General features: G+C 39.5%; 1 protein-coding gene and 1 non-coding gene across 14 annotated transcripts in view; one reads left to right on the forward strand and one right to left on the reverse strand.

Annotated features, from left to right (window-relative positions):
- Positions 1 to 15266, reverse strand: part of IHO1 (interactor of HORMAD1 1) — a 42204-nt gene that overhangs the window by 11099 nt on the left and 15839 nt on the right. For 12 of the 13 annotated variants that reach the window (XM_035703188.2, XM_049097961.1, XM_049097955.1 and 9 more), the window contains 4 exons: positions 14414 to 14588; positions 12520 to 12683; positions 532 to 580; positions 227 to 314 (listed from right to left, as the gene is read on the reverse strand). In XM_035703188.2, coding sequence (XP_035559081.1) covers positions 227 to 314; positions 532 to 580; positions 12520 to 12683; positions 14414 to 14588 — 476 coding nt within the window. The remainder of the gene's footprint in view (positions 1 to 226; positions 315 to 531; positions 581 to 12519; positions 12684 to 14413; positions 14589 to 15266) is intronic. The other variant, XM_025455833.3, reaches the window with a different exon arrangement.
- LOC112666119 (U6 spliceosomal RNA) lies at positions 12045 to 12148 on the forward strand. The gene has a single exon (XR_003140748.1). It is a non-coding gene; the product is annotated as a U6 spliceosomal RNA (small nuclear RNA).

Raw genomic sequence — 15266 nt, forward strand, 5'->3', positions numbered from 1 at the left:
GCTTCACAGGGAGCAGCTAAGGACCAGGAACACTCCCACACCTAGGTGGGTCCCACCACTGAGTTCAGTGTGCTCCACATCTCTTCAGGGCTAACCTTAATGTACCCATTCTCTCATCTGAAACACTATGGAACCTTACCACTGACAGAAATGTGGCTAGGGTCAGAAAGTTCAGTTCACTGCACACAGTGCCCTCTGCTGCTAACCTCAAATACGAGATACTCACATGTCTTAGTCACAGTCTCCAAACAATCCAAAATTGTTTGGCTTCTTGAACTGAGATGTTCCTCAGATTTTTCCACAGATGTCTGCAACTAAGAAATCCCAGATTAAGAAAGAATTCACGGATTATTGCCTTATTTTACTAACTTGTAATATTGTCATTTAATAATTTTAAAAAGGTAGTTAAAACATGCTAAAAAAAAAAAGAAAAGAAAAAGCATGCTATCCTATATGATTTAAGGTCAATGTAATTAGTAAACTTCTTAAAATGTAAAATGTTCTAATTCCTTGACATGTAGCTATACTTACCCTGTGAATGCTTTCTCTGATATGGGAAATGAAGTTGTATAGAGTCTCACTAGAATAAGCAAGAAAAAATAAAATAAATCTTTGTAAAATACTGAAAAATTATGTAACAGAATTGATTCCATAAACATGGCAGGCTTCCACTTGGTGCAGCATCAAAACAGTGCTTGATTAGATTGGACACTCACCCCTGAAAAATTTTAGTGTCCAGCAACAAAAAATGAGAACATAGACTTGTTGTGAACATTGCCAAGGAAAAACATTTTTTTCTTTTTAAAGTTTACTCTCTTTGTATCTTCAATAAAGTAAATATTAGCAACTCAAGTGGCTACTACAGTAAAAGAGATCAGCTTTCATTTTTGTAGCAACAATGGCTAGTCAAAAATTCCTGGAAACATCTTAGTCTAATGACTGTTACTTTGACTGTAAGAATGGGTAGAGACGATTATTGGATATTATTATATCCAATATTATTACATTTAAATTAATATAAATATTAATTTTGGGGTAATATTAATTTTTTAAAGAGTTTATTTATTTTGAGAATGAGAACAGAGGAGGGGCAGAGGGAGAGGGAGACTGAGAATCTCCACCAGACTCCCCACCGATGGCAGAGCCTGACTCTGGCTTGATCTCACGACCCTGAGATCATGACTTGAGCCTAAATTGAGAGTCCAGGGCTTAACCAACTGAGTCACCCAGGCATCCTTCTTTTTTTCCCCAAAGATTTTATTTATTTTTTTTTAATTTTTATTTATTTATGATAGTCACAGAGAGAGAGAGAGAGGCAGAAACATAGGCAGAGGGAGAAGCAGGCTCCATGCACCTGGAGCCCGATGTGGGATTCGATCCCGGGTCTCCAGGATCGCGCCCTGGGCCAAAGGCAGGCGCCAAACCGCTGCGCCATCCAGGGATCCCCCAAAGATTTTATTTATTTATTTATTTACTTGCTTGCTTGCTTATTTATTGGAGTGGGGGGAAGTAGAGAAAAGGGGGAAAAAAATCCAAAGCAGATCCACCCTGGAGCTTGCTCTAATGACTGGGAGATCAAGACATGAGCCAAAACAAAGAGTCAGACACTTGACCAGCTGAACCACCCAGGTGCCCCAGCAATATTACTTTTTAATGAAAAGGAAACTATCACAATTATTCCTCAAATAAATATGCCATTTTCGAAAAGATTCAGACATGGATTATCATAAAATAATTTTTTTACAGATTTTGTTTCTTCAATCTGCACAATATAAATGCAGATATCAATTTTTGAACCCTAATAGGACTATTCTTCATACCAAGTCTTTTGGATGCTCCACCAGACTGACTTTTTTTTTTAAAGATTTTTATTTATTTATTCACAGAGACAGAGAGAGAGAGAGGCAGAGACACAGGCAGAGTGAGAAGCATCATACAGAGAGCCTGACATGGGACTCTATCCAGGGTCTCCAGGATCACACCCTGTGCTGCAGGCGGCGCTAAACCGCTGTGCCACCGGGGCTGCCCCACCAGACTGACTTTAAAAGGAGAATTTTATAAAACTATTAGGGTCTACAAACCTTATGCTTTTTATGAAAGAGATTGGGACATTACCTGAAAACAATAAAAATTTTAAAAATAAAAAGTTAATGAATTAGGAGCACCTGGGTGGCTCAGCCAATTGAGCATCTGAGTTGATTTCAGCTCAGGCCATGATCTCAGGGTCATGGGACTGACTCTGTTCCAGGTTTCAGGCTCACCAGGGAGCCTACTTTTCTCACTCTCCCTCTCTGCCCTTCCCCCCTGCTCGTGTGTTCATGTGCTCTTTCTCTCTCAAATAAATAAATCTTTTAAAAAATTAATGAATTAAGGATATTAAGAACAGAATACTATTAAATTATAAATGTACAGAATAAGAAAGTAACCTAGAAATTAAACATAGCAGAAACAAGTAGAATAGTAAGGAAATAGTACAGAAAATAAAACAAAAGACAGAGATGGAAAATAGATCAATAGGAAAAATAAAGAGGATCAATGCAGGAGATCCAACATACACCCAAAACTAGAGATTCAGAAGAAAGAAGAAGAAAAATAGAGAGATTTTCAAAGATAACAAAAGAAAAATTCCCAGAACCAAAAAAATAAGTTTATATAGGTCCAAAGGAACCCCTCAATGCCCAAAGATTATAACATGCCGTATCAGAGCACATTTACTGAAAAATTTCAAGTTTATGGATATTGAGAAGGCCTTAAAAACTTCTAGAAAGGGGGCTGCCAGGGTGATTCCGTGGTTTAGTGCCCCCTTCAGCCCAGAGTGTGATCCTGGAGACCAGGGATCAAGTCCCACGTCAGGCTCTCTGCATGGAGCCTGCTTCTCCCTCTGCCTGTGTCTCTGCCTCTCTCTCTCCTCTCTGTGTATTCTCATGAATAAATAAATAAAATCTTAAAAAAAAAACTTCTAGAAAGAAAGAACGTAATGTACACAGATCAGGAATTAGAATGGCATCAGATCTCTCTCTCTCTCTCTTTTTAGATTTTATTTATTCATAGCGACAGAAAGAGAGAGAGAGAGAGTCAGAGACACAGGCAGAAGGAGAAGCAGGCCCCATGCAGGGAGCCCAACATGGGACTCGATCCCAGGACTCCAGGTCATGTCCTGGGCTGAAGGCAGGTGATAAACCACAGAGCCACCCAGGGATCCCCATCAGATCTCTTAAAAGCAACATAAAAGTGACATGGCAATGAGAACAATGCTTTAGAAATTTTGGGGAAAAAAAGTTTCCAATCTAGAATTCTATATCCAGCTTAAATTATTTGCAATCAAGTGTCAGGGGAAAAATAAAGAATGTCAGATATGCAAGGTCTCAAAAAATTGTTTAGGTGCCATGCACATGTTGTTAAGTTTCTGGAATTTATGTTCCACCAAGTCCAAGGAGTACAGTAAGAAAGAAAAGAATGTAGGATCAAAGTAACAGAAAATCCAACTCAGGAGAGAGGAGGTAGGAATGCTTAGGATGATGGTGAAGTGAAGACTCGGGATGACACTGCACTGCAGAGTAAGAGAGTACAAAGTTCAGATCAGAATTAGTAAGGCTGACTGAGAAGAAAATGACACTGAAAGAATTTCGGATGTGTTTGGGTATAAAATAAGGAGCTTCTGTGGCACCTGGATGGCTCAGTCAGTTAAATATCTGCCTTCAGCCCAGATCATGACCCCAGCATCCTGGTGATCAAGTCCCACATTGGGCTCCCCCTGCTTGGGCTCTTTCTCTCTCAGACACACACACACTCACTCTCTCTCTCTTTCTCAAATAAATAAAATCTTTTTTAAAAAAAATAAAATGAGGCTTTTTAAGTTTTGCTGCAGAATTTGGGGATGTGATTCCTACATTGAAAACTCAGCAAGAAAGAAAAAAGGTAATTTTTAACATTTAGGAAAATGTAATCATACTGTATATAATTTTTCTAGGCTATCTAGATGAGGATTTAAAGATTGAAAATCAATTTAGGGCAGCCCAGGTGGCTCAGCAGTTTAGCGCAGCCTTCAGCCCAGGGCATGATCCTGGAGACCTGGGATCAACTCCCGCATCGGGCTCCCTGTGTGGAGCTTGCTTCCTCTCTGCCTGTGTCTCTGCCTCCCTCTCTCTCTGTGTCTCTCATGAATAAACAAATAAAAATCTTTAAAAAATAAAAATAAAAAGCAGATTGAAGAGCACCTGGATGGCTCAATCGATTAAGCATCTGCCTTCAGCTCAGGTCATCATCCTGGGTTGATGGGATCCAGCCAGCAGTAAGCTCCCTGCTCAGTGGGAATTCTGCTTCTCCCTCTCCCTTTACCCCTCCCCCGCTCATGCTGTCTTTCAAAAAAAATAAAATCTTAAAAAAAAATAAAAATAAAAAACAGATTGAAAAATAGTCCATAGGAAACATTAAAAAAAAATACTTAAAAATAGAGCAGCATTATATAAAACATTGCTAATGGTGGTTCACAGAGTAAACTGATTCAAGAGGCCGACTGGAGGATCTTTGCCCAAAACTCCCACTCAGTTTAGATGTGCCCCTTTAGATGGAGTCTTTCCTGATGCCCACAGTCAGAGCTGGGAGCCTGTCCTCAGGGCTTCCAAAGCATTTGGATGCAACCTCAACAATACCATTTGTAACTTTGTACTTAAGAGTGGAAAGTCCAGAGTCTTTATTTTAGGCTGGTTTGCATCTGATCCTCTTTTCTGTTTTAGTTCTTCAGGTTTGGGATCTTGGAGGGAAGCAGAGCCTCCTTCTTCTAGAGGTTGATTGTGCCAGGTTGATTGTGAGTTGCTTATTACTTACTTCTTAGCTTCTCCTGAACCCTGGGCTCTTCCCTCACACATAACTTGCCAGACCAAGAGTCAGGAGGAAAAGACTGTGAGTTCTCTCTCTAGTGGCTGTTGCTCCAGTACAAGGAAGATAGAGCTCCAGGAGAATAGTAAAAGTATCCAGGCCTACACTGGTTACAGTGTGGAGAGGTCTATTACACTCTGGGCAGTGGGTAGCAGGCAGGAGAATCTGTACTAGACTAATTTTGTGGTTTGTTTGGAGAATTCTTCACAATGGGTAGTACTTGGCAATTGTAGGACTGTTGCAAAAACTTAAAGAGGCATCATTTTCTTCCTTGGAAATCAGAATCCTGATTTTCTCCTCCCTGGATACACTTGCCACCCAGATAGATGACATTCCCAGATTCCCCTGAAGTTAGGTACAACCATGTGAGTAAATTCTAGCCAATGTGAGGTATAAGGAATGTTGCATGCAACTTCCAAGAAGAATCCTAAAGGGAAAGGAAGATACCCTTTGTTCTTTCCTTCATCCATCATGTGTCTGGAACTCTAACAACAGCTAGAACTCCAGCAGCCACCAAGCACTGTGAGGACAGGGGTCACACTTTAGGGATGGGAGACTAGAGTGCTGGAAGGAACCACATCCTTCAGAACCATGAACCTACCATTCTAGTCCCAGACCACATACTTTGGGATTATTTTTGCATTAAAGAAAAACATCTATCTTTTTAAAGCTTTTCTTATATGTATGAGTGTATATATGTTATATGCAGTTGAACATAATCCTACCTAATAAAATGAGCTACCCAATATCTTTTTTTTATTTTATTTTTTTCTTTTCAAATTGTAGTTGATACTCATCACCTATTCAATATCTTTTAATAACTTTTTAACATTAAAAAAACTTTTTAAAGATTCTAGTTATTTATTTGAGAGAGAGAGAGAGAGAGATAGGAGAGCACAAGCAGGAAGGAGAGAAGAAAAGAAGCAAGCTCCCCACTGAGCAGGGAGCCTGTCTCAGGGCTCTATCCCAGGACCCCAGGATCATGACCCAAGTCAAAGGCAGACACCTAACTGACTGAGCCACCCAGGCACCCCAAGATTAAAAAAATTTAAGTTAGGGGGCACCTGGGTGGCTCAGTCAATTAAGCATCTGCCTTCAGCTCAGGTCATGATCCCAGGATCCTGGGATTAAGCCTTGCATCAGACCCCCTGCTCAGCAGGGAGCCTGCTTCTCCCTCTCCCTCTGCTGCTCCCGCTGCTTATGCTCTCACACTGTCAAATAAAATCTTTAAAAATGTTTTCAGTTAACACAGGAAATTAACTGTGTACATGTGTATGTACACATTTCTGAATTTTAACACAAACTTAGGGTTCATGTAACCATTACTACAATCAGAAGGGTAGTATCCAAAGAACACCTTCATGGGGATCCCTGGGTGGCGCAGCGGTTTGGCGCCTGCCTTTGGCCCAGGGCGCGATCCTGGAGACCTGGGATCGAATCCCACGTCGGGCTCCCGGTGCATGGAGCCTGCTTCTCCCTCTGCCTATGTCTCTGCCTCTCTCTCTCTCTGTGTGTGTGACTATCATAGATAAAAACAAACAAACAAACAAAACAAAAACAAAAACAAAAAACACCTTCATGATGTCCCTTTGTAGTGAAGTCCAGCCTACATTCCTTAACCTCTGGTAATCAGTGACATATTTGCCATCTCCATAGTTTTGCCTTTCTCAGAATGCCATGTAAATGGAGTCATATAGTATATAACTTTTGAACTGATATTTTTCACTCAACATAGTGTCTTTGAGATTCACCCATGTAATTGTATATCAGTAGTTCATTATTTTTTTTTTTTTATTGCTGAGTAGTGTTCTGTTTTATGGACATACATTGTTTGTTAATCCATTCATTTATTTAAGGATATTCAAGTTGTATCTAGTTTTTGGTAATTATGAACAAAGCTGCTATAAACAGTACTGTACAGGCTTCTGTGTAGACATAAGTCTTGATTCAGGGTAAATGCCTAGGAGCAGAATTACAGAGGCATATAATAAATTATGTTTACTTACAAGAAACTGTCAAACTCTAGTTGCCCTACATCCTTGCTCAGCACTTGGTATTGTCAGCTTTTATTTATTTTAAGTTTAGCCATGCTAATAGATATGTAGTAATATGTCATTGTGATTTCAACTTGTATTTCCAAAATGGCTAATGATGTTGAGCATCATTAGGAGCATTTTTGTATTGAGCATTTTCATGTACTCATTTGTTATCCATATATATTTTTTAAGTTTATTTTTTTAAGTAATCTCTATATCCAAAGGGGGGCTTGGACTCACAACCCTGAGATCAAGAGTCACATCCTCTTCCAACTGAGCAGGCCAGGTACCTGCTGGTTATCCATATGTTGTTATCCATATGTTGTTTTTGAAGTATCTGTTAAAATCTTTTACCATTTTTTTATTGAGTTGCTTATTACTTACTAAGTTTTAAGAATTCTTTTTATATTCTGAATATAAGTCCTTTGCTGAAAATGTTGTTTACAAGTATTTTTCCCTTTTTGTAGCTTTTTTTTTTAAGATTTTTTTTTTTTTTTTAATTTGAGAAAGAGATTGAAAAAGCATGAGCAGGAGGCAGGGCTAAGGAGAAAGGAAAAGCAGACTCCCTACTGAGCAGGGAGGGAGCCCAATGTGAGGCTAGATCCCAGGACCCTGAGATCATGACCTGAGCTCCTGAATTAAAGGCAGACTCTTAACCAACTGAGCCACTCAGGCACCCCTGTAGCTTATCTTTTCATTCTCTTAACAGTGATTGTTGCAGAGCAATCACCTTAAATTTTGCTTAGAAATAAACAAAACACAGGAAACTCTAAGCCAGAACTTTCATACTTTGAATTCAGGTTTCCTTCCCCAATTGCTACCATTTACTTTTTTCAGAGTCTTCAAATGACACATGCACTGTGTCCAGGGCTTTTTTTTTTTTTTTTTTAAAGATTTATTTATTTATGATAGACACAGGGGGAGGGGGCAGAGACGCAGGCAGAGAGAGAAGCAGGCTCTGTGCAGGGAGCCTGATGTGGGACTCGATCCCAGGACTCCAGAATTCCGCTTTGGGCCGAAGGCAGCACTAAACCGCTGAGCCATCCGGGCTGCCCTGTCCAGGGCTTTTAAATTGCATTCAGTGGGAAAGATAGGATAGAGTATGCTTACTCTTTCATACCCAGAACCAGAACTCATTCAAGAATCTTTTTAATGGGCATCCCGGGTGGCTCAGGGGTTTAGTGCCGCCTTCGGCTCAAGGCGTGATCCTGGAGTCCTGGGATCGAGTCCCATGTCGGGCTCCCTGCACAGAGCCTGCTTCTCCCTCTGCCTGTGTCTCTGCCTCTCTCTCTGTGTCTCTCATGAATAAATAAATAAATAAAAATCTTTAAAAAAGAATCTTTTTAATAAATTCCTTTTCCATTTAAATGAACTTATTTCTATTATTTACAATCAATAACTCCAGTCTAGTTGTATAATTTATCCATCAAATGTCTGTTTTCCTAACCAGACTGAGAACTACAAAGATAAATTTATAGTACTGGGCCTAGCACAGTGTTTAGTGAATGTATAAATAAATTTCACTATGGTGGGCAGCCCCGGTGGCGCAGCGGTTTAGCGCCGCCTGCAGCCCGGGGTGTGATCCTGGAGACCCGGGATTGAGTCCCACATCAGGCTTCCTGCATGGAGCCTGCTTCTCCCTCTGCCTGTGTCTCTGCCTCTCTCTCTCTCTGTGTGACTATCATAAATAAATAAAAATTTAAAAAATAAAATAAAATATTACGGACAAAACCCCCCAATAATCTGAGTAATGGACATGCATTGTTTGGTGTACCCAGAATCCTCCTCTAGTGGGGAACTGCTTCTTTCTTATACCAAAAAGTGGTTCGGAGACACCTGGGTGGCTCAGTGGTTGAGCGTCTGCCTTTGGCTCAGGGCGTCATCCTGAATTCCTGGGATCGAATCCCACATGGGGCTTCTTGCATGGAGCCTGCCTCTCCTCCCTCTGCCTGTGTCTCTGCCTCTCTTTCTGTGTCTCTCATGAATAAATACATAAAATCTTAAAAAAATAAAAAGTGGTTCTGGTGAGGACTTCCAATTACACCTACCTCCTTTCATCCCTATGACCTAAGCAAACCTACCATATCCTTCCACTGGAATTTTTCAAATTCAAAGTAAGGGAAAAGAGACTCTCTGTGTTGGTAGGAAGCTGGTCTCTAATAGGAAAGAATACTATAGATGGAGAGAGAAGCACAGAAAAAGATACTGATTTCATTTTATTCTCTGTCCTTCCCAGGTTGGTTAAATGAGCTAATATATTCTGTTTTGTCAAAGCTACTTTGAGGTTTCTATTTACTACCAAAAGAGTCATAACAAATGCAATATGAACTAACTGATTAGGCTTCTTTTCAGATTTCTATCCCTCATACACACTCCTTATAAGTTTGGGAAAGGGACACCTGAAAGCTCAGTGGTTGAGCATCTGCCTTTCGGCTCAGGTCATGATCCCAGAGTTTCTGGATAGAGTCCCACATCAGGCTCCCTGCAGGGAGCCTGCTTCTCCCTCTGCCTATGTCTCTGCTTCTCTCTGTGTCTCTCATGAATAAATAAAATAAATCTTAAAAAAAAATAGTTTGGGAAAATATATACTTTCAAAGCACAATATGCAAATCTATGTCTTATAGTATCTCTTATGTTTGAACCCTGCACTACGTCTTAGCACTTTCTTGCTTCCAAATTTATAGCAATATGCTTTCTCTCTCTCATTTAAAAATTTCTCATTCCGGGCAGCCCCGGTGGCGCAGCGGTTTAGCGCCGCCTGCAGCCTGGGGTGTGATCCTGGAGACTCAGGATCGAGTCCCACATCGGGCTTCCTGCATGGAGCCTGCTTCTCCCTCTGCCTGTGTCTCTGCCTCTATCACGCTCTCTCTGAATGAATAAATAAATAAATCTTTAAAAAAAAAATTAAAAAATAAAAAAATAAAAATAAAAATTTCTCATTCCTTCCCACACTTTTTAAAGGATTTTATTTATTTGAGAGAGAGAGAATCAGTGGGAGGAGGGCCAGAGGGAAAAGCAGACTCCCTGTTGAGCAGGGAGCCTGAAGTCGGGCTAGATCCTAGGACCCTGGGACTATGACCTGAGCCAAAGGCAGACACTTAACCAACTGAGCCACCTAGGCGCCCCCTACATTTTTTTAAAGTAGGCTCCACATGAGGCTTGAACTCATGACCTTGAAATCAAGAGTTTCAAGCTCTACCAACTGAACCAGTCAGGTATCCCATTCTTACCACATTTCTGACAAGCACTAATTGACAAAAAAAAACAAAACAAAACAAAACAAAAAAAAACCTAAAATCTAAAATCTTGGGTTTTGGGGTTCAGTAGTTCTGCTGCCAACTCTTAATTTTGGCTCAGGTCATGATTTCTAGAGTCATGAGATGGAGCCCCACATTGGGTTCCACACTTAGAGCGGAGTCTGCTTGAGATTCTCTGTCTCTCCCTTTGCCCCTTCCCCTGCTTGCGTTCATGCTTTCTCTCTCTAAAGTAAATAAATAAATTTAAAAAAATTATTTATTTATTTATTCATGAAAGACAGGTACAGAGAGAGGCAGAGACACAGGCAGAGGGAGAAGCAGGCTCCATGCAGGGAGCCAGATGTGGGACTCGATCCCGGGTCTCCAGGATCACACCCTGGGCTGAAGGCGTCGCTAAACCGCTGAGCCACCCGGGCTGCCCAACAAATAAAATCTTTAAAAATGATAATATAAAATAAAATGTTGGGTTTCATTTTTGCCAGAATGTATTAAAATTATGATTTTTTTTTTGCCTATAAGTCAATATCTTGAGCTTGAAAATTTTTTTAATGGGGAGAGATTATTCAGAGTCCTCAATTATTTGTTCTATTTAAGTGCTATAAAAAAAATAAGTGCTATATAGTTTTTGCTATCTAGTTAATAATAACTGTTAATAGAAACTAATTTCACTACAAAAAAAAAAAAGAGAGAGAAGGAAATGATATAGGGAGAGATAGCAAAAGGAAACAAAGAAGAAAATATTGAGAGAGGGATGCCTGGGTGGCTCAGCGGTTTAGTGCCACCTTCAGCTCAGGTCGTGATCCTGGGGTCCTGAGCTTGAGTCCTGCGTCAGGCTCCCTGCATGGAGCCTGCTTCTCCCTCTGCCTGTGTCTCTGCCTCTTTCTCTGTCTCTCATAAATAAATAAATAAATAAATAAATAAATAAATAAATAAATAAATAAATAAAATCTAATAAAAAAAAAGAATTCTTAAAGAAATTCTGGCTCTTTCAACAGGAAAGTACTACTGGTGACACTAAGTGATAGATCTTCACTGTCACAGAAATAATAACGTATATCTCTGCTTGAGTGTTATGAATTCCATGATACCTAAAGATGTTCTCTGATAATTTACTACCAAGAAATAAGCAATTTAATTTCCTAATTGACTTCAAATTACTTATTTATAAATTAATAGAGGAGCCCTAATTTATCTCATGTATTTGCTAAGGTAAATGAATAAATATAAAACAAATAAGACTATGTATAAAATGTAGGGTATACCTTAAAAACTACCAACATTTTGGGGCACCTGGCTGGCTCAGTCAGTGGAGCACGTGACTCTTGATCTCAGCGTTTGGGGCTGGAGCCTCACGTTGGTATAGAGATTACTTAAAAATAAAATCTTAAAAAAAAAACCCAACAGGGATGCCCGGGTGGCTCAGCGGTTGAGCGTCTGTCTTCGGCTCAGGGCATGATCCTGGGACCGGGGATAGAGTCCCACATCGGGCTCTCCTTGCAAGGAGCCTGCTTCTTCCTCTGCCTATGTCTCTGCCTCTCTCTATCTCTCATAAATAAATAAATAAAATCTTTAAAACAAAAACCCCCAACATTTTGGGGTGCATGCATGGCTCAGTTGGTTAAGCATCTGCCTTTGGCTAGGGTCATGATCTCAGGGTCCTGGGACTGGGGCTGGGATTGAGCCCACGCGGGGCTCCCTGCTCATCAGGGAGCCTGCTTGTCCCTCTCCCTCTGCCCCTCCCGCCTACTCATGCATGCTCTCTTGTTCTCCCTCAAATAAATGAATAAACAACAACAACAAAAACCACCAACATTTCAAAGTGAGGAAATCAGCCTGGATAGCCTGAATCAGCTTTTTAAAGAACTCATGTGCTGTGTTCACTTCAGCAGCACATATACTAAAATTGGAACTACACAGAGATTAGCATGGCCCCTGCACAAGAATGACACTCAAATTCGGGAACCATTACATATTTTAAAAAATAATAATTCATGTGCTATATTCTTAATGCTAAAGCAACTGTTATATAATTTCCTAACTCTGATGATCTGAAAAAACAACAAATTAAAGGGCAGAATTTTAGGGAAAATAAACATAACATTACTTGAATATTGTATTTCTCTAAGAAGTCCCGTAGCTTCCTTTTCAGAGGGCCAGAACTGTGGCAGTCATAGTCAAATTTGCCACAAGCCACACTGACAAATAAGCAAATAAAGAGTAACTATTAGACGAGCTATAACAGCAAGAGTGTTATCATGCTGAAATAGAATTATTTAACTGTTAATATTCCATTTTCTGTTTCCCTGAGAAAAGATGAGATGTCTCATCTACTTGAATGGTTTACATACCTGTCACATTTGTCTTTTGCACTTTTCTTTTTCTCTTCAAACTGTTCCAAAAGGCCTTTTGATTTTCCAACTGACAAAGGAAGAGGAAATAAACCTCTATCTTGTGTATCTCCTCCAAACAGCTGGGGTTTTGCCTGGTACTTTGTGAAAATACTAGGTTCACTCTGTTAAATGAAAAAAAATCATAGCATTTCATACATGAAAATATTTATAGCATTCAGTATTTTCTACACAATGTAGAGTCACATTTAAGTGCAAACCATAATATTAAAAACAACATGGTTGGGATGCCTGAGTGGCTCGGCGGCTGAGCGTCTGCCTTCAGCTCAGGGCCTGATCCCGGGATTCAGGATCGAGTCTCACATCGGGCTCCCTGCATGGAGCCTGCTTCTCCCTCTGCCTGTGTCTCTGCTTCTCTCTCTGTGTGTCTCATGAATAAATGAATAAATCTTCAAACAAACAAACAAACAACATGGCATGTAGTATTTCCTTTTTAATTTATATAAATCAAAAAATTACATTAAAGCAACTCTTTTTATTAATAAGGTTTCTGCCTTACCAGCCCAAAGATATTTAAAATATCAGCTAATCAGGGTACCTGGCTGACTCAGTCAGTAGAGCACGTGACTCTTAATCTCAGGGTCATGAGTTCAAGCCCCACGTTAGATGTGGAGCCTACTTAATAAAAATAAAAATAAAAATAAAAATAAAAATAAAAAATCAGCTAAAATGGCTTAAAATCAGTTGCACAGATTTGAAGACAATAACAGAATTATTTATACTGTCTCTGAGAGGATATGTTTTTTTTTTTTTTTTTAAGATTTTATTTATTTATTCATGAGAGACACACACAGAGAGAGAGAGAGAGGCAGAGACACAGGCCAAGGGAGAAACAGGCTCCATGCAGGGAGCCAGACGTGGGACTTGACCCCGGGTCTCCAGGAGTAGGCCCTGGGCCGAAGGTAGCGCTAAACTGCTGAGCCACCCGGGCTGCCCCTCTGAGATGATATGTTAAAGTTCATATATTAATAAGTTTAATTCAATTACTAGTTGAACTAGACTTCTTGATAAGTTTGACATGGACTGGACAGTAGGCATGCTGGCATGCAGTGAGTTATTGCTTGCATTCTAAAGCAAAACTTACTCTGAAACATTCAGGGAGTACCTTTCCTCCTTCATATCACTGGGGACCAATTTTTGTATTGAAATACTTATCTGAGAGCATACCCTGCTATCTTAAAGCACTGACCTAATCTTATCCACGGAATCTCTATTTGATGCAGGTAAGTTTGTATACAGAGTTAAATCTAGTTTTAGACCATAATAAATAAATATATAAAAATATTTCTGACACACAAAAGAAGACAGGCTGGTCTCAAAAAATTGAGAACTCAGGAGACTCTATTATTGGTTCTGGCCCTTATTCATTAACTAAGTCCTCAGAATCCTTATGTCCTTCTTCAAGGAGATAATGTAGCATAGTAGACTAAAATCCACAAAGTACTTAAAGTTTCTTAGAAAAATGTTCATTTAAAATAAAATTTATGTTACTTTATTCCTATTTTTCTAAAGCCCTTGTTTCTTATGAAATTTTCACAAACAATAGTATGTCTTAGAAAATGTCATGCAATATTTGGCTCTCCCTGAGGGCCAAGGTACTGGCAATATTCTGCAACATATATATTTTTTCTATTTCAGACTACCAAATCTGTCAGATTACTGAATCACCGATCAAGTACAAATCCATTTAGGAGAGTAATCCTTTTTTTTTTAGGAGAGTAATCCTTAAAGATGTAAATTCTAAAATATAATCCAACAGAATAATTCTTCTTTATAGTTTATCTCCATATTGACTATGAAATATGTGCAGAGAAATTCTAGAAATGAGACTCACGTCCAGAGAATTCGGTTGTGACTGTTTTGGATGTCTCAAGTGGACACCAAAGTCCAAGGGTGCTGACAGAGTCTCTGAACTTTCTGGACAGAACTGTGATCCAAAGAGGAACTGAGAATCACTGAGACTAGAGTGATCAGTCTGATTATTATTCCAGCTAGATGACTTAGTGGTCCTGAAATTAAGCAAGAAAAGAGAAGTATATCAAGTGAACAAACATTCTGAACAAATGAAATCATAATTCACAGATATTCATTTCAAAATACTCTGGGCAGAGTACTAGTTTATTTTGACTTCCTAGTCCCCTGCACACTGCCAATACTATCTATAAAAAAAAAAAAAAAAAACCACAAATTCTGAATGCCAGACATTTTGATTACTGGAGAATAATCAGATAGAAATTCAAACATTAAGGAATGACACCATTATTCCTTGTAAAATAGAACTGTGAGCTATAACACCCTTCAGGGAAGTTCCTGAAATTTTTAGAGATTAAAAGAACATTGAATCTGGGGGAACCTGGGTGGCTCAGTTGGTTGGGCATCCAACTCTTGATTTCAGCTCAAGTCATGACCTCAGGGTCATGGGATCAAGCCCTACATAGGGCTCTGTGCTGGGAGTGGAGCCTGCTTGGGATTCTCTCTCCTTCTCCCTCTGCCCTTCCTCCCCACCCTATTCTTTCACACATACTCTCTCTCTCTAAAAAAGAAAGTTGAATCTGTTAATCACTAAGGGAATGGATAAAAATAAAATATGGTGTATGCATATAACTGATGTATTAGTCAGAAGCAATAAACTAGATTTACATATAACCACATGATAAGTCTCCAAAATGTCATTTTGAGTGCAGAAA

The sequence above is a fragment of the Canis lupus genome, chromosome 20 (genome assembly GCF_003254725.2).
Source record: "Canis lupus dingo isolate Sandy chromosome 20, ASM325472v2, whole genome shotgun sequence".
NCBI lineage: Eukaryota > Metazoa > Chordata > Mammalia > Carnivora > Canidae > Canis > Canis lupus.